General features: G+C 38.9%; 2 protein-coding genes across 2 annotated transcripts; both read right to left on the bottom strand.

The window, feature by feature from the left end:
- Positions 1-7,720: 7,720 nt before the first annotated feature.
- On the bottom strand, positions 7,721-8,506 carry LOC142358473 (uncharacterized). The gene has a single exon (XM_075409869.1). The coding sequence runs from the start codon at positions 8,504-8,506 to the stop codon at positions 7,721-7,723; it is 786 nt and encodes a 261-aa protein (XP_075265984.1).
- Positions 8,507-8,531: 25 nt separating this feature from the next.
- On the bottom strand, positions 8,532-10,424 carry LOC142358472 (uncharacterized). The gene has a single exon (XM_075409868.1). It carries the CDS (start codon positions 10,422-10,424, stop codon positions 8,532-8,534), a length of 1,893 nt encoding a protein of 630 aa, XP_075265983.1.
- Between the last annotated feature and the right edge of the window lie 4,395 nt (positions 10,425-14,819).

Raw genomic sequence — 14,819 nt, 5'->3', positions numbered from 1 at the left:
CTCTCGATAAGGTTTAAGGTTACATGACAATATACTCAGTAACATTATGCCCAATACTATTATATCAAATGCCATTATACCCAATACACTTCGGTTTTTTTGTTCAATAATCCGACTACAAGTTAGCCGTTGCTATTAAACTTATGTTTAAACATACTGATCCAGGACGAAGATTCTTCACGAAAATAACGAGGAAAAGAGTGTAAAGAGTGTGAAAAAAGTTTTGTACGCCGTTAGTTCTCCGCTTAATAAGAGTGGAAAGAGTGTAATTTAAAAGTGTAATTTTATGAATTATGCGTGGAATAAAAGTGAAAATTCTTATTTTTACACTCCTTGCAAGCGGAAAATGTATTCCCAGCCCGGGTTGACCCTTCTTGGCAACCATATCCAAAAACCATATATGGTCCCATACAGGCCTTACAAATTTTTTTTATATGATCTTGCTATGGTTGCCAAGATCTCCATACATGATTCTTATATGGCATCCAAGAATCCAATATGGTCATTTGTGCGTTCTTTCAACGCCCATACAAAGCTTATGCAGCAGTTCCAGCTTTAAATGCTTTACACGACTTATGGTATATTGGTACCATATATGGTTTTTTACATGGTCCATATATGGTTCTTATATGGTCCATATATGTTTCTTAAAATCGTTTCGTATCTTTTCTTCTATTATTTTTTTTGAGAACTCCACATAGTGCTGAAGTACACATATGCCTTCTGCTACCAAATATCTTACTTACTGCCATTTTTCAAGCTTTTTAGACACTCTTTAGAAAATCTGAAAAGTCATGGATTTCTTGGCAACCATATGCAAGACCATAAATATTTATGGTCTTCGATATGGTTGCCAAGAAATAAAAAATCGAGCTAACCTAATTTGCTTTTTTGGAACGCTTAATGTAGTCAGAAGATGTTAATTAAGCTGTTCTCTGTAATATTTTTGTATTTTTTGACTTTGACTTTTATGGTCTTATATGGCACCATGTAATGATATGGTTCCCAAGACACCATGAACTTCAATTTTTTTCAAGTGTCTTGATGAGTTTTTCTCCACTCAGAGTGCATTGTATGGGTGTTTTAAGAGCTTTTTGCGCAATGTTGATTTTTTTGCATGGTCATCTATATGGTTGCCAAGTTACCATAAACTAATATATGGCTTGGATATGGTTGCCAAGAAAAGTTTATGGTAGTCAACCCGAGAAGTTTAGTTATGATTGGTGCCACTGAGGCATGGCCCTGGCCATTAAGTACGTTAAAACAAACGTCTGATAGCGACTGCTAATTTGTAGTTGGATTATTGAACAAAAATACCAAAATGCATTGGGTATAATGGCACAGGGTACATTCTCCTGACACTTATGAATAATTTCCAAACCACTAATTGTCTTCTTAATCCAAAATTACTATCTAGAGCAACATTTCCGAAATTATTCACCAATTTGGCCTTCTTGGTAATAAGATACTGTTTCCGTTGGAAGAGGGTAATGTTAAGCAGATTTGAACTAAATTAGCCCTGTGTCACTCGTTTCTAAAAATCTTCTAATCTTATAACAGCTCTAATCTTAAAACATGGTTCGTGAACAAAACCGACAAAATCAATTTTGTATTATTCGGACACTGCCCGCGTATTTACGTTGGTCTCTGCTTCCTCTCCTTCTCATTCCGTTAATCCTATCAGTCCAAGGAATATCAATTGATTTTTTAAATGTGTCAACACATGCTTCTTATGGCATCGCACTGAAATATCACTCCTTTTATTCCTTTTTCTGCTTTCAAGATAGACTCTCTGCTCCACCACATTTCGAAGATTTCAACTTTCACCTGTTTGGTCTTGCTTTAATCAATGATCAATGTTTTGAAAAATAGGACATAATTTGATAAGCATAACGCATCGGGATACACAGTTTGTTGACAGATAAGTTTACAGTTTGCAGTAAGTACAGTTCCATCAGCGTATATGCTGTCATCGACATTAGTACCTCCCATACCAATCTTTTTATACTTTGAAAAGAGCGGATAGTAACTTCATTTGATAAATTAAGTGGCCAAGGTCTGAAAACATACTACTCCATACATGGGTCTGAAAACATACTCCTAGAAACATACACCATTTTGTCCGGGCTTTTTCACGACCCGTATTTTAGGATTATACTTGTAAACTTGTGTGAAAATGAAAGCCACTAGTCTAATTGTGTTCAAACTTGCTTAAAACTACCCCTTTCCCACAGTGTTTAAATACCAAAATAAAAGAAACATAATTGGTGATTAATGTCAGAAATGACCCCCTAGATACTAATTGTGGATTAAGAAGACAATTAGTAGTTTTAAAATTACCCATAACATTTGAGTTAGATTCAAGTTTTTACTAAAAAATGTCTGGCGTTATTGGTGGGCCCAATTACATACTCAAAATGGTTTCGTTTCCACAAATTGCAAGTGTTAATGAAATTTGCCTTTTTGGACATGGGCCTAACTTAATGGTATCTTAAACAGTTTCATGAAAGAAGTATTGCTTGAACGCAATACATTAGGCATACGATAGAAAGAACTTGTAAGGCGAGATCCATTTAGGAAGTCGATGTCTGCGAACCTTAACTTGACACACCTTGATAAGAAATATACTAAAGCATGGTAAATCTTGCCAAAACCTTCAGACGGCATTTGCCATAAAAATATCAAGATTTGATAAAAATTGCCAAAATCATTGCATTGTCATCAAACAACTTGATCTTGGCGCGATAACCGAAAAATGTTAACCATGACATTGCAACATAGAGTGAGCTGTATAAAATTAAAAGGCATTTTAAACAATACTTAGCACGAATTCATATGATTAAGCACAAAATATTAAGATTTATGAATCATTATCAGGAACTGTTGGAAGATTCAGAGCTCCCGTTAGTTTATTAAATAACAATGCAGCCTATTTTTCCGGTATAATGAACTTTTTATATGAATGCAAGGTCAGTATGTTCATACTACACACCTTATTGTGGACTGCCACTGGGAAGGATCCCAATGAGGTCCCATAAAGAACCTTGAACAAATTTAAAAAACCAATGTCACAGTCAAAAACTTATTTAAAAAAGCTGCAAATCCATTTTTGAGGAAAAGTAAGTTTTTGTAGCAAGTAAAGTGCATCTTTTTTATTTCAGTTTGGATGGCATTTTGCAGAAAGGCAAAATTTACTCAGCAGCTAGTACAACTGTGTAAAAAAACAAAAAACAACGAAAACGGCGAAAGTATGTTATATCTCACAAGACTCTCCTTTAAAAATCTTCTTTCTTTAAATCTTTTTTTTTCAATTATTTGGTTCCGACCAATTGTTTCAATACATATTGTTTCATACAATTGGTGCAGCTAGGGAAATACAAAAACAATAAAATATTAAAGTCATGTCACATGATCCAAACGTCGAAGACCTGAAGTCTTTTGAGAGATTTTTTTTGAGACGAAAAGAGAATTTAGCCTGATATGGACCCAACTAAAGCAAAATTTTTTTTCTATTTTTGCAATTGAAGACATCTGACGATAATTAGCAGGTTTCAAAAGTCGAAGATTCGAGAGAAAATCAAATTAAAGAGGAGTTTATGTAAAAAGATGCTTTATTTTCGGAGAAAAAGTGGAACAATTTTTTTTAACTACGATATCATGGTAAAGGCAACAATACACTTTTTTACCCTGGCCTACCAAGTAAACGTTCCTTGAAAACGATGGTAATATCGATACGACGAGGAACAAATATATTTTTCTCTATGAGATGGAAAAATAGCCTTTTTACTCTCACTTAAACTTATAAACATTTTGACATAAAAGTTCTTACCCTGTAAAATGTCATTGCTCCAATGCAGTCTGCTGAATAAATGGCCAAGGAACAGTTATGGTTCTGTAACTTGAGATTTTAGCACTTTACTATTCAAACAATTTCTCCCTTCTTCTATTAAGAAAGAAAGAAACTGCGACTGGCTTGAAACCAAATGGCATGAAGCCGAAACAACTAAAAATTTTCGCAACTCCAAAAAATGTAACTGTCGCCCTCTTGTTTGTGTATCTTTGTATTTTTGTATCTAGAAATGTTTTAGTTTTTCTGGCTGATAACTGCCTCTGATCTCACTTTGTTTTTGCGAAAAAGGGATTATGATCGTTTCTTTTATGCCGATATGCATAAAAAGAATCCCAAACCGTTGAAAATTTTGCTTACTCGTGTTGGAGTTAGTGGAGACAAAATTAGATCTACTGAATAGAAATATTTTAATCAAGTAAACTAAGGTAAATTTAGCGCAGAAACAATTAACTTGAAGTTGAAACTTATAATAATTTTGACGTAAAGTGTTATAACACTGTGATATAGCCTAGTGTATTCAACTTGTGGCCAAAATTAGACCAGGGACCAGAAGGGACCTGTTATTGGAGTTTTAAGCATTTGGCTATTTAAAGTATCTCTCATATACTTGCTATCAGAGAAAAAGTATATGAGACTGACTTCAAACAAAATTATATATAGCCGAAGCAAAATAGAAGTTTAAACTTTTCTGCAGCACTTTTAGACGTCATTTGCTTTTTTTTCTAAAAAAAATGGTTTTAAGGCTGAAGATTGCTGCTGATCCGCTTCACCCTTATTTTGTACTTTGAGTTCACAGGACTTCGTTTTCTTTTCATGGGACGAGATGATTCAAACTCCAATTGGAAGTGATAAAAATGTCATTGCGATTTGTCAAGGTTTTGTCAAGAGCTGTCAAGAATTTTTCTTGGTTTATCTTGATGAGATTTTATCAAGATTTACCATGAAATGTCGGTATTTCAAATTTCAAGTTCTTGGCAAGATGTTTCAAGTTTTGCATTAGAGGTCAAGATCATGCATGTTTTGTCAAGTTACATGCTCATGCATATTTCATGTATAAAGCTTCGTTTCACTGAGAGACGCGATACCTGTGGGATATGCGGCGGAAAACGATTACATGAATAAGTTTTTAGGAAAACAGAAAAGTAGGTAAATATCTAGAAATCAAATATCGTACTAGTATCACGAGAGGGCAAAAAATTTAAATCCCTGCTTCGACTCAGAAATTGACAGTTCAGAAGAAAAAGAATTTCGTTTCTATGGAACCAAAAGTTAGTTTGCAGATAATTATGACCTTTTATCTGTTAGTTTGGCTGTAAGTGTGTTAACGGACAGTTGAGTTATTGAATATTTTGTTTATCAGACACTTTTCATTTTCCTCAAACGAATCATTTGATTAATCTTTTTCTTGCCATCTATTAATGGTTTTACTCAGTCCAAGTCCTTGTTTTAATCCATTGATGAAGATAAGTCCGGAAACAGTACTCTAATATATAAATAAATGTCTGATTTTTGTTTAATATATTAGTATAGTAGCTATATTGTCAGAGAATTCAAAACATTTTTGATAATTTTGATGCCGTTGAAAAGTTGAAATGGTAAACTAAATATAATAATTCCTATTTCCCCTAAAATCAAAATCTTCTCCCGTGTTGGAATAAATACAGTTTTGTTTAGTGAATTTTTGAGCCTCATATTTCTAAATTGCAGTAGGGTTTTGTTGTATCAGCTAAAGGTTTGAAACCACTCCTATTGGCATCTGAATAATCAAAGCATGCATACCAGCTGTTGTAATAAAACAAAAATTTTACGGAGATGGTCGAAAATTTGATTTTAGGTTCTCAATAAATAAATGAAAAGGTGACGTCTTAACAAATAGAAGTACCAAAATGTAGAAATTTCAACGAATGTGATTGGTTGAGAAATTTAAAACACTGTACTGTTAAGTGTTCAATTAGCCTAAATTGGACATAGCCTAATGCTAGATTATAATTTTTACCGCATCTGGCCGTGCCTCGCGGGCCATGGCCATACCTCAGCGGCCCGTTGGACTTGATATGAATCTATCACAACCGAACGTGAGACCAGTTTTCCCCAAAAACAGTATAATTTTGCTTTTTCGGCTTATCGCAATTTCTGAGCAATTTTACGTTAACGCGCATATCCTATTTTAAAACATGGAGAATTTGTTGAGCAATCAGCCAATCAGAAAACAATATTCCCATTTTCTCGATTGTGATTGGCCAGCAATAAAATTTCTATATTTTGGTACGTCTGCCATTTTCACTAGCGCCAAATGAAAATGTATTCGGCATTTAAGCACGCTATTCAAAGCACTTCTAAGAGTCATAGTTTGAAGCTAAGATAACATTTTGGTTGATATCTAACAAATAACAAATTTGAGGAAATTTTTGATACAGATAAATGGATAATGCTCATTGTGGAAAGAAGTAAGCAACTTAATGAGTCGGCAGCCTCTTAATAGAATATTGTTCGGGATGGATTTTAAATAATAATTTACATAAGGTACTGCATTTATGAAATAAGTGCTTCAAAAAACAGCATATTAAGTGTATTTGATGAGACTATTGTTTTCCAAAAGAGTGGCGGTCCGAACTTCACAGAGCCATTCTCAGACTGTTGTGATCAGCGAACAAAAAGCAGTTGTCATGAATGTGAAACTTTGTAAATGGCGGCTTTTTTTGAGAAAACGACGCCAAAAACGGTGCTCAAGATTTTACTCTCAAGTTTTGTCAGGCCTTCTCCTAGTAGTTTTAAATCTTTGTAAAGAGTTGTTAAGTCTTGACCAATTCTTGGCCAAGACGTGTCGAGTCTTAGTCAAGACTTGACTCAGGACTTGTTAAGTTTGGGCAAAGAGTTGATTCAAGACATGACAATTTTAAAAACTGACATGATCAGAGCACTGACACAGTATAGATCCAATAGTTATTGATTGACTGAATCAGTTCTGATTAAGACTTGACAAAGACTTGAAAGTATTAACTGTTGAAACCAGAAGCCGAATGTGCTTAACTTACACAAAATTATTCATTGGTACCGAGGATTACGTCATTTCTCCCGTAACAATACCTATTGTTGAACAGCTTACATAATTGCCAACATTATTGGATAGTTGAGGTAAAGTGCAGCTGTATCGTTAGACTGTTGACGTAATATTCACTGTCAATGGACGGGTTTGCGTCTAGTACTACTGTAAGAAAAAATAAAAAAAAATAATGCACATCTGTAGATAAAATGTAGTTTTAGCCCATTTCTCACAATCTGTTGTTCATAAACCTCGACCAACGTATTTTTACGAGAAAATGATGGAAAACCTTGGGTCAACTAAGGAATGGCTTTAGGTCAACTCCAGTAGTGTGCTCGGCCGTTTAATCAAGGTAACTGTTATCTTTTCTTTAGTCTGATCCGCTTTCAGAGACAACGACAGGTTTTCAAGAGTTTATTTTGCTGTATGTTCTTCTATAAGCTTGTATGCTTGTTAAATAATAGCTTACAAAGGTGTGGTTTATACCCGCATTTACTATCAAAGTTAAGTGTGGCACGATGAAACTCATGTCTAATAATGAATAAAAAGGTTTGGCATTGAAAGTCATGAAAAATCAAAGTTAAAGATATGACTTTTACAGCGATTATGAATATGAACTCAATAAATTTGAACTAAATAACAAGGGGAAGGATTGGGGGGCTAAACGGTTACGGACCGTTTACACTCCGGCAAGCAACAACAAAATTTAGCAAATAAATTTATCAGAAAATAACAAAATAATTGATATCAGAAATTCAAATTTACTGCCTCAAAAGTTTCCGCTTATGTGAGTTTTATGCATCAATTTGACATGATTGAAGGAGTATTCATTCACCCTCCGCGGCCAACGAAGAAGAAGAATCATTGTCAGTTTCAAACACCTTGCCCAATCTCACTGCGGGACGTTGCACCATGCCAGTACTGGTCTTGATGTCGAAGCTTCTTGCCACTCCATCTCTACTCACATGTGCTTTGACGATCCGACCAATGGGCCAAATTTCTCGGGGTGTAAAATCTTTGTAGAGCCAAACAACATCGTCTTCCTTGAGCTCAGCGTTGGCCTGCTGCCATTTTGTCCGTCTGTTGAGTTCCGGTACAAATTCTTTGAGAAGACGAGACCAATAGTGGTCCAAAAGGGTCTGTGACTCCTTGAAGTCTTTAATTGAAAACCGGGTTCTGTTGTTTGCCAGAGGTTTAAGGCAGAAGTGGCGTCTTCTCATCAAGAAATGATTCGGTGTTAATGGTTCCTCGTCAGTCAAAGTGCTCCCAACATGCGTCAGTGGGCGTGAATTAAGAATTCCTTCTGCCTCCGCTACGACTGTATGGAAGACTGAAAAGTTTAGTCGGCGGCTTCCGAGGACAACAAGTAGGCTTCGTTTAGCCGACTGGATAAGTAGTTCCCAAACCCCTCCGAAGTGCGGTGCCAGAGGTGGGTTGAACGTCCACTGGATGTTCTGTTGGGCCAGCTGGAGACGTATGTAATTGTTGTCTGGTTTGTAGTTTTCCTGAAAATTGAGTTTCATGGCCTGGTTATCTCCAACAAAGTTTTTCCCGTTGTCCGAAACAATGACATCAGGGTATCCTCGTTTGGATACAAAACGTCGAATAGCCATTAGTAGACAGTCAGTAGAGAGGTCCTCACAAACTTCCAAGTGTACTGCTCGTGTGACCAAGCATGTAGCATGTAAACATGCAGACATAATTGAGTTCTGTCTGGGTTCTGGATTTTTCAATGTGAAAGGGACCGAACTTGTCCATTCCAGTATTCACAAATGGGTAGAGTTTGGAGTTCTCCGGAAAGCGAAATTTTGGTAGAGGAGCCATCTTCGGTCTGACATTGTCTGCTCGCCAGCGTCTGCAGATGAAGCAGTACTTCCCTAAAGTTCTTAGAGCTCTGCGGATTCCAACTATCATGAACGTTGCTTGGATATGTGCACGAACATGTTCAATTCCATGATGCCCGCAGTCGTGATGTGCTTTCTCAATAAGCAGTTTGGCAACTCTGCACTTGCTGTGGAGTATCACCGGATGTTTGCTCTGAAAAGGCAATCCAGATTTTTGAATTCGTCCCTCAACCCTAAGTAGGCCGTCGCTATCCAGAAAGGGTGTATATGGTAATAGTTTGTCCTTCTTGTCTAGGGGTAGTCCACTTTGAAGTCGAGAAACTGTGTCCTTGAAGTGTGTGGACTGAGATATCCTCAAGAGAAAGCTCCGAGCCTTGTTTTCGTCAGCCGCGAAGTCGTCCAAGTCACAAGGTACGTCGCGTTTGATCAACCTCTTCAGTACGCGCACTGCTCGAAACACTGTTCTAATTGTGCCAAGGAGTCTAGGCCAATTTGAAAATCTGTTTGGATCTACCAACGGTTTTTCACTGGTCTTGACATCAACTTGAGTGGCGTATGTTTGAGCTGTTTTGTCACCGGAGAATGTCCACTCGCTCTCAGGTTTGATCAGGAAAGAAGGTGCTGTTATCCACAATTTTTGAAGATCGCATGGAGCTAGACCTCTGGTACCATGATCAGCCGGGTTCATTTTTCCTGGTACGTGTCGCCAGTCATCTTTGTTCGAGTTCTCAGCAATTTTGTTGAGCCTATTTGCGATGTACATCTTCTGTCGATCCTTTGATTTGATCCAGCTGAGTACTGCTGTGCTGTCAGTCCAAAATTTTTTGCTCTTCACATCTGTTGTCATCTCGGTCTCACAGAAGCCTGCTAGTTCTGCTCCCAGTGTAGCTGCTTCGAGCTCCAATTTGGGAATGCTCATCTGTTTGATTGGTGCCACCTTGGACTTGCTGATGACGTAGTGGGTAGCTATTGAGCCGTCAGCGGAGATTGTCCTCAGGTACACCACTGCTGATACTGCTGAAAGTGAAGCGTCTGTGAAGGTGTGCAACTCGTGAGTTACATCGACGTTGGGAACTAGACATCTGGGGATTTGAATTGAAGGCATATTCTCGAAGTCTTCCATCCATTGCTGAATTTCGTCGTAATGTTCCTTTGATAGTAGCTGGTCCCAATTGTGTCCTTGTTTGACGACTTTTTGCAAGATGCATCTCAGTCGAATTGCAAAAGGCGAGATTATTCCAATGGGATCAAACAAAGAAGCAGCCATTGAGAGAAGCTTTCTCTGTGTGATATTCTCTCTTTCATAGCTCAGTTTGGGTTTCGCAAAAAGAAGTTGATCGGATTCAGGGTTCCATGTTTGACCAAGTATCCTTTGTAACTTTAGAACTCCAATTCTTTCTTCCTCTGGAATCTTTTCCAGCACAGCAGGGTTATTGCTGAGAAACTTGGTGAGGTTGAATCCCCCTGTTTTGAGAACATGTTTCAGCTCAGTCGCTGTATTTGCTGTCTCTTCCTCTGTTTTGAATGAAGTCATCCATGTAGAATTGTTTTGTGATTGAGTCAAAGATTTTTGGATGTTCTTGTCTGTTATCGTGGGCGCACTTTTGCAGAACAAAAATTGCGCAGGCAAGAGAACATGTTGCTCCAAAAATGAGTCGTTGGTATTTGGATGTCCTCTTCTGATCATTGTCGCTCCACAAAAAACGGAGAGCATCTTGGTCTTCTTCTCTGATTCCAACTTGCATGAACATAGCCTCTATGTATGCTGTTATTGCAACCTTGTACTGACGAAACCGTAGAAGAAGTCCATGTAGATTGCACAAAAGGTCCGGTTCCGTTAGCAGTGCATCGTTCAAAGAAACCCCTTTGTATTTTGAGGCTGCATTTGTCACTCGTCTTATCTTGTCTGGTTTTTGCTTGTTGATGACGGGATGATGCGGTAGGTACCAAATGTTCTTTGCATCCTGGTTCGTAACAGCTGCTATGTATCCCTTATCCATATCATCAAAGATAGTGGTCATATATCTCTCTTTCAGTTAGTTGTCTCTCTCTAATCGCTTCTGCAGGGCGTGCCACTGAACCCTTGCCATGAAGTAGTTGTTGGGTAGCGCGACGTTTTCTCGCCAAGGAAGCCCAATCTCATATCTTTCCCCGTTGTGATATGTGGTCTCTGCCAAAGTCTTTATTGCCTTCTGGTCTTCTTCATTGTGTCCCTTCGTAGAACCCTGACTAAAGTTGACACCTTCAAAGGTCCAAAAAAGATGTAGAAGATTTTCGTCCGGGTCGTCACTACCTCGCTTGAGATGGTTGAAAAGAGTGATGTTGTGGTTGCTGCTTCCTTTATGGTTTGGTTGAAAGTACTCTTGTGGCACAGGGCCTGTCAAAGTCCATCCTAACAGTTTGTGGACTCCGTAGGGTGTTCCTGGTTTGCCGGTAATGAAATGTCTTGGAACAGTAGCCAGAAAAGCATCTGCCCCTATGAGTATTCCAATTTTGTTGTCACGAATTTGTGGGAATTTGATTTCTGCCAAATGATCATGGTCTCTACAAAGTCTATTCAACATTTCTGCGGGGACAATTGGCATCTGGAACTGCTCAATGGAGGTTGCGTACACAGGAAGACTTGTCACCGGTTTTGAGCTGTGAAGTGAACCAATTCCAATCATGACATCAGCTGTTGTTACTGTGTGCTTCCCATGTAGCGAAGCTAGAGGAAGTTCTATATCTTTGGGGACTCTAATCCGAAGAGCATCAGCAATGTTTTGTGTGATCTGTGTATTGTCACTCCCACTGTCCAAAAGTGCATAGGTCTCTATGTTGAAGTCTTTGTAGAAGAGCGTTACTGGTATTGCCTGTAGTTGAATAAAAGCTCTGACCCATGTGGGTTACCGATTTCTGCTACAAGTGTGGTTTTGCACCCGTGGAAGTTTTGATGAATCATCATTCAGTTCGTTGCTAGTCACTGATTGAAAGTGAGTGTTACTTCTGTCATTAGTTTGCTGGGGATTGATGTGCTGCTGGTTGGCAGTTTGATGCGAGTTGTTGTTTTCATAGCTTGGATTACGAGGGTTGAAACTGTTTTGATTGTATCCCCTTCTGTTGTTGGTATTTGGCGTGTTACTGGTTGTTGACGAAAGCTGTGACGTTGTATGGTTGAAGTTTCTACCGTAGTTTGACTGCACCGGGTTGTTCCTGGATTGAAATCCCCCTTTACTCGTTGCTTGGAAATCACTTTTCTGCAAAGTCCTGAAGTCGTCTCGATGGAGAGTTGAATGATGAAACCCATTGCATCTGTCTACAAGACATCGAATCTTTGATTTACAAAATCCACCCTCATGTCTCTTCAAGCAATTGACACACAAGTTGTGATGCCTCACCAATTGCTGACGTTCAGCTACAGGCTTGCTCAGGTATTCTTTGCAGCGACCAAGGTTGTGATCCCCAGAGCATAGTTGACAATTTGAGCTGGCTTGAAGAACTATGTTGGAGTGTTTCTGGCCTTGGGAAGGCCGTTCAACCCGGTCTGTCTTTTGTGGTCTTTGTGGAGAGACATCCTCGCAAGCCTCTGCATATGTGCTTATCCAATCTGCAAAGTCAGCCAGATTTGGCTGCTCTACTCTCATGCTCCTTACATGTTGATTCCAGCAAATCGTCATTGGTGTTGTCAACTTCTCCTTGGCAAGTTTAACTACCGCAGAAGCCTTCAGGTCCGATTCAAAATGGTGAAGTCGAAAGGTCTGTACCAAACGTCTGAGGAAGGACGCAAAACTTACAAAGCTGCTGGGATCATCCATTCTGGTCCTAGGCCATTGTTCAAGTTGTGTGAGGTACGCACTCACAACATGCTGCGGCTTTTCAAACTTTCTGATAAGTTCCTGAAGGGCCTCCTCATAGAAGTCTCCGTTGTAAGAGTATCCACCGATGAAGTCTTTTGCTTTGTGAGTTACCCAGTTTTGCAAGTATGTCATTTTCTGAACAGTTGAAAGAGCTGGATTGTCGTGAATGGTTGACTTGAAAAAGCTGTACCATTGATGCCACATCAAAGGATCGCCTGAGAAATGGTCAAGACTAATCTTTGGTAGACTGAATGCATTAATCATCACTTGATGGTTGGTCCATTCAGAACTGTGGGGTCGTTGTTGGAACTGTTGCTCAGAAAACTGTTGTGGCATGAAATTGAAGTGACGGTTGGTCTCTCCGTTGGGAGCGTTCATCATTTTGTTTGTCTCTGGGAATGAGTGATCCAATTGACTACCGAGCAAATGACGTGACTGCTGCTGATCCCGGGGATAGTGATTGACTGCAAAAGTTTGAGTGAAATTGTCAGGCATTGCTTGATGTTGAAATCCGGTTGCTGTACCGGAATTCCAGTACACGGTGTCTGATGGTTGATCGGTAGAAATATTGAGGGTAGCAAAACCTTGATTTGGAACATTCACATCAACAATCGGGCAACTCTGAACCCGTTTCGCATCTTCACTGAAACTGCGATGCTCCTGTATCGCACTGTTCTCTTTTGGTTTCTGTTGCTGAGCATTGTATTTTTCTACACTTGTTCTTTCTTTTTGAAGATCACGATGACTGTTTTTGAAAGGTACACCATCATGGTCATCAGAACTGAAAACCTCATCCCAGCTCTCAGCGCTTTCACCTGCATTTTGCATTGGCGTTTTACGTCTCATTCCGCTTGGTTATTTACGTCTGCTCCCTGAAACAACCACCTTGCTGCGTATTTTGTTGGGCTCTTCCGAGGAGGTGTCGGAAGAGATGAACTTTTGATGGTTTGACCCATGAAGCAATCTGACTTTTTGTTTGGTTCTCAGCCATTTGCAATTTCTCGGTGCAGACTCTGCAGCAACAGTGTCAAACTCTTCTTGTGTCAACTGCTGTTCTATGAGTTCGTTACACATGCGATCAAGCTCCGCTTTTTGCTATCGAAGTTCGTCAACGAGCTCTTGGAGGTCTGTTGCTGCTTCTGTTTGTTGCATTTGTTCGTCGAGTAGGTCTTGTGCTGCTTCCCAATCAATGATTTTGAACTTCAAGAGTTGCATGAGTTGAGCCTTGGAGGTTGACTTTGTTTTGGTTTTGCTTGACATGGTTCTGGCTTTTCTCATTGGTTAATGGTTACTTTGTTTATGGTTGCACGATGACATTCACAAAAAAAATTTATGCACTATGAGTGTTATGAGTCACTGCACTTTTAGTTAGCACTTAAAATGTTGTTTGAACGCTTATTAATTGTTTTTTTGTATCTAAAAATAACTTGAATGCTATTTATACTGCTCTTGTGGACAGCTATTAATGGTTTGGTTGTCTTATGTTTTACCAAATCTTGCTTGAATGCTGTTTTTTTTATTAAATTATATTATGCACTCTTTGCGCTGCGGGGAGGTTTTTGTCTGATCACGGTCGCAAAGAAACACCCTAACCAGGGGAGGATACTGTTTTACCTTTTAGAAAATTTTGTGCCTAGAAACAAAAACTTTTGCACTTGCGTGTCAGCAGGTGCAAAACTGTAAATCAGAATCAGCTAGAGTATCTGTTTGAATGTAAGAAGGGCTTAATCAAACCCTGAAATTTTAAATGCTCTTTCGCTAGACTTAGGGTCAGAGAGTTTTAGCTGAACTAGAACGTGCTATAATCTAAGAAAGATCAGGCTTTGCTACCTATTTATATGTTCGACTATCCCCGTCGTCAGCCTATGCGTTGGTTCAAAGGAGAACCCGCAGCCTCACCCGCTCAGGCCCCAGTCAATCTTATTAGCAAATGTGGGACCTCTAGCCGCATGGACTAGAGAACTGCATTGAGCGGATTGCATCATAATGTTCGGAGTGCAATGAACGATGCAGGGGGAAGGTCATCGAACTGTAACTTACTTAGAAAGCCTGACAGCCGAGAAATTTGAAGTGCTAAAATATCAGATGGAAAAATCTATAGCACGTTTAATTCAGCTAGGTGGTGGGATTTTTTAAAGTTTTAGTGAAAAACTACAAGTCAGAAATTTTAAGTTGTCTCTGTATTGTGAGTCGATGGTTCGGTTTTAAAACCGAGGATGCGCCAAAATTTGTTATCTTTTCTTTAG

Source organism: Convolutriloba macropyga, unplaced genomic scaffold, assembly GCF_964194025.1.
Source record: "Convolutriloba macropyga unplaced genomic scaffold, txConMacr16.3 SCAFFOLD_272, whole genome shotgun sequence".
NCBI lineage: Eukaryota > Metazoa > Xenacoelomorpha > Acoela > Convolutidae > Convolutriloba > Convolutriloba macropyga.
Note: the sequence above shows the minus strand (reverse complement) of the source record. Positions and strands in the feature narration are given on the sequence as shown.

Excerpts from the sequence above, each read along its gene's own strand:
- LOC142358473 (XM_075409869.1), bottom strand. The coding sequence starts at position 8,506 with ATGGCTATTCGACGTTTTGTATCCAAACGAGGATACCCTGATGTCATT.
- LOC142358472 (XM_075409868.1), bottom strand. The coding sequence starts at position 10,424 with ATGATCAGAAGAGGACATCCAAATACCAACGACTCATTTTTGGAGCAA.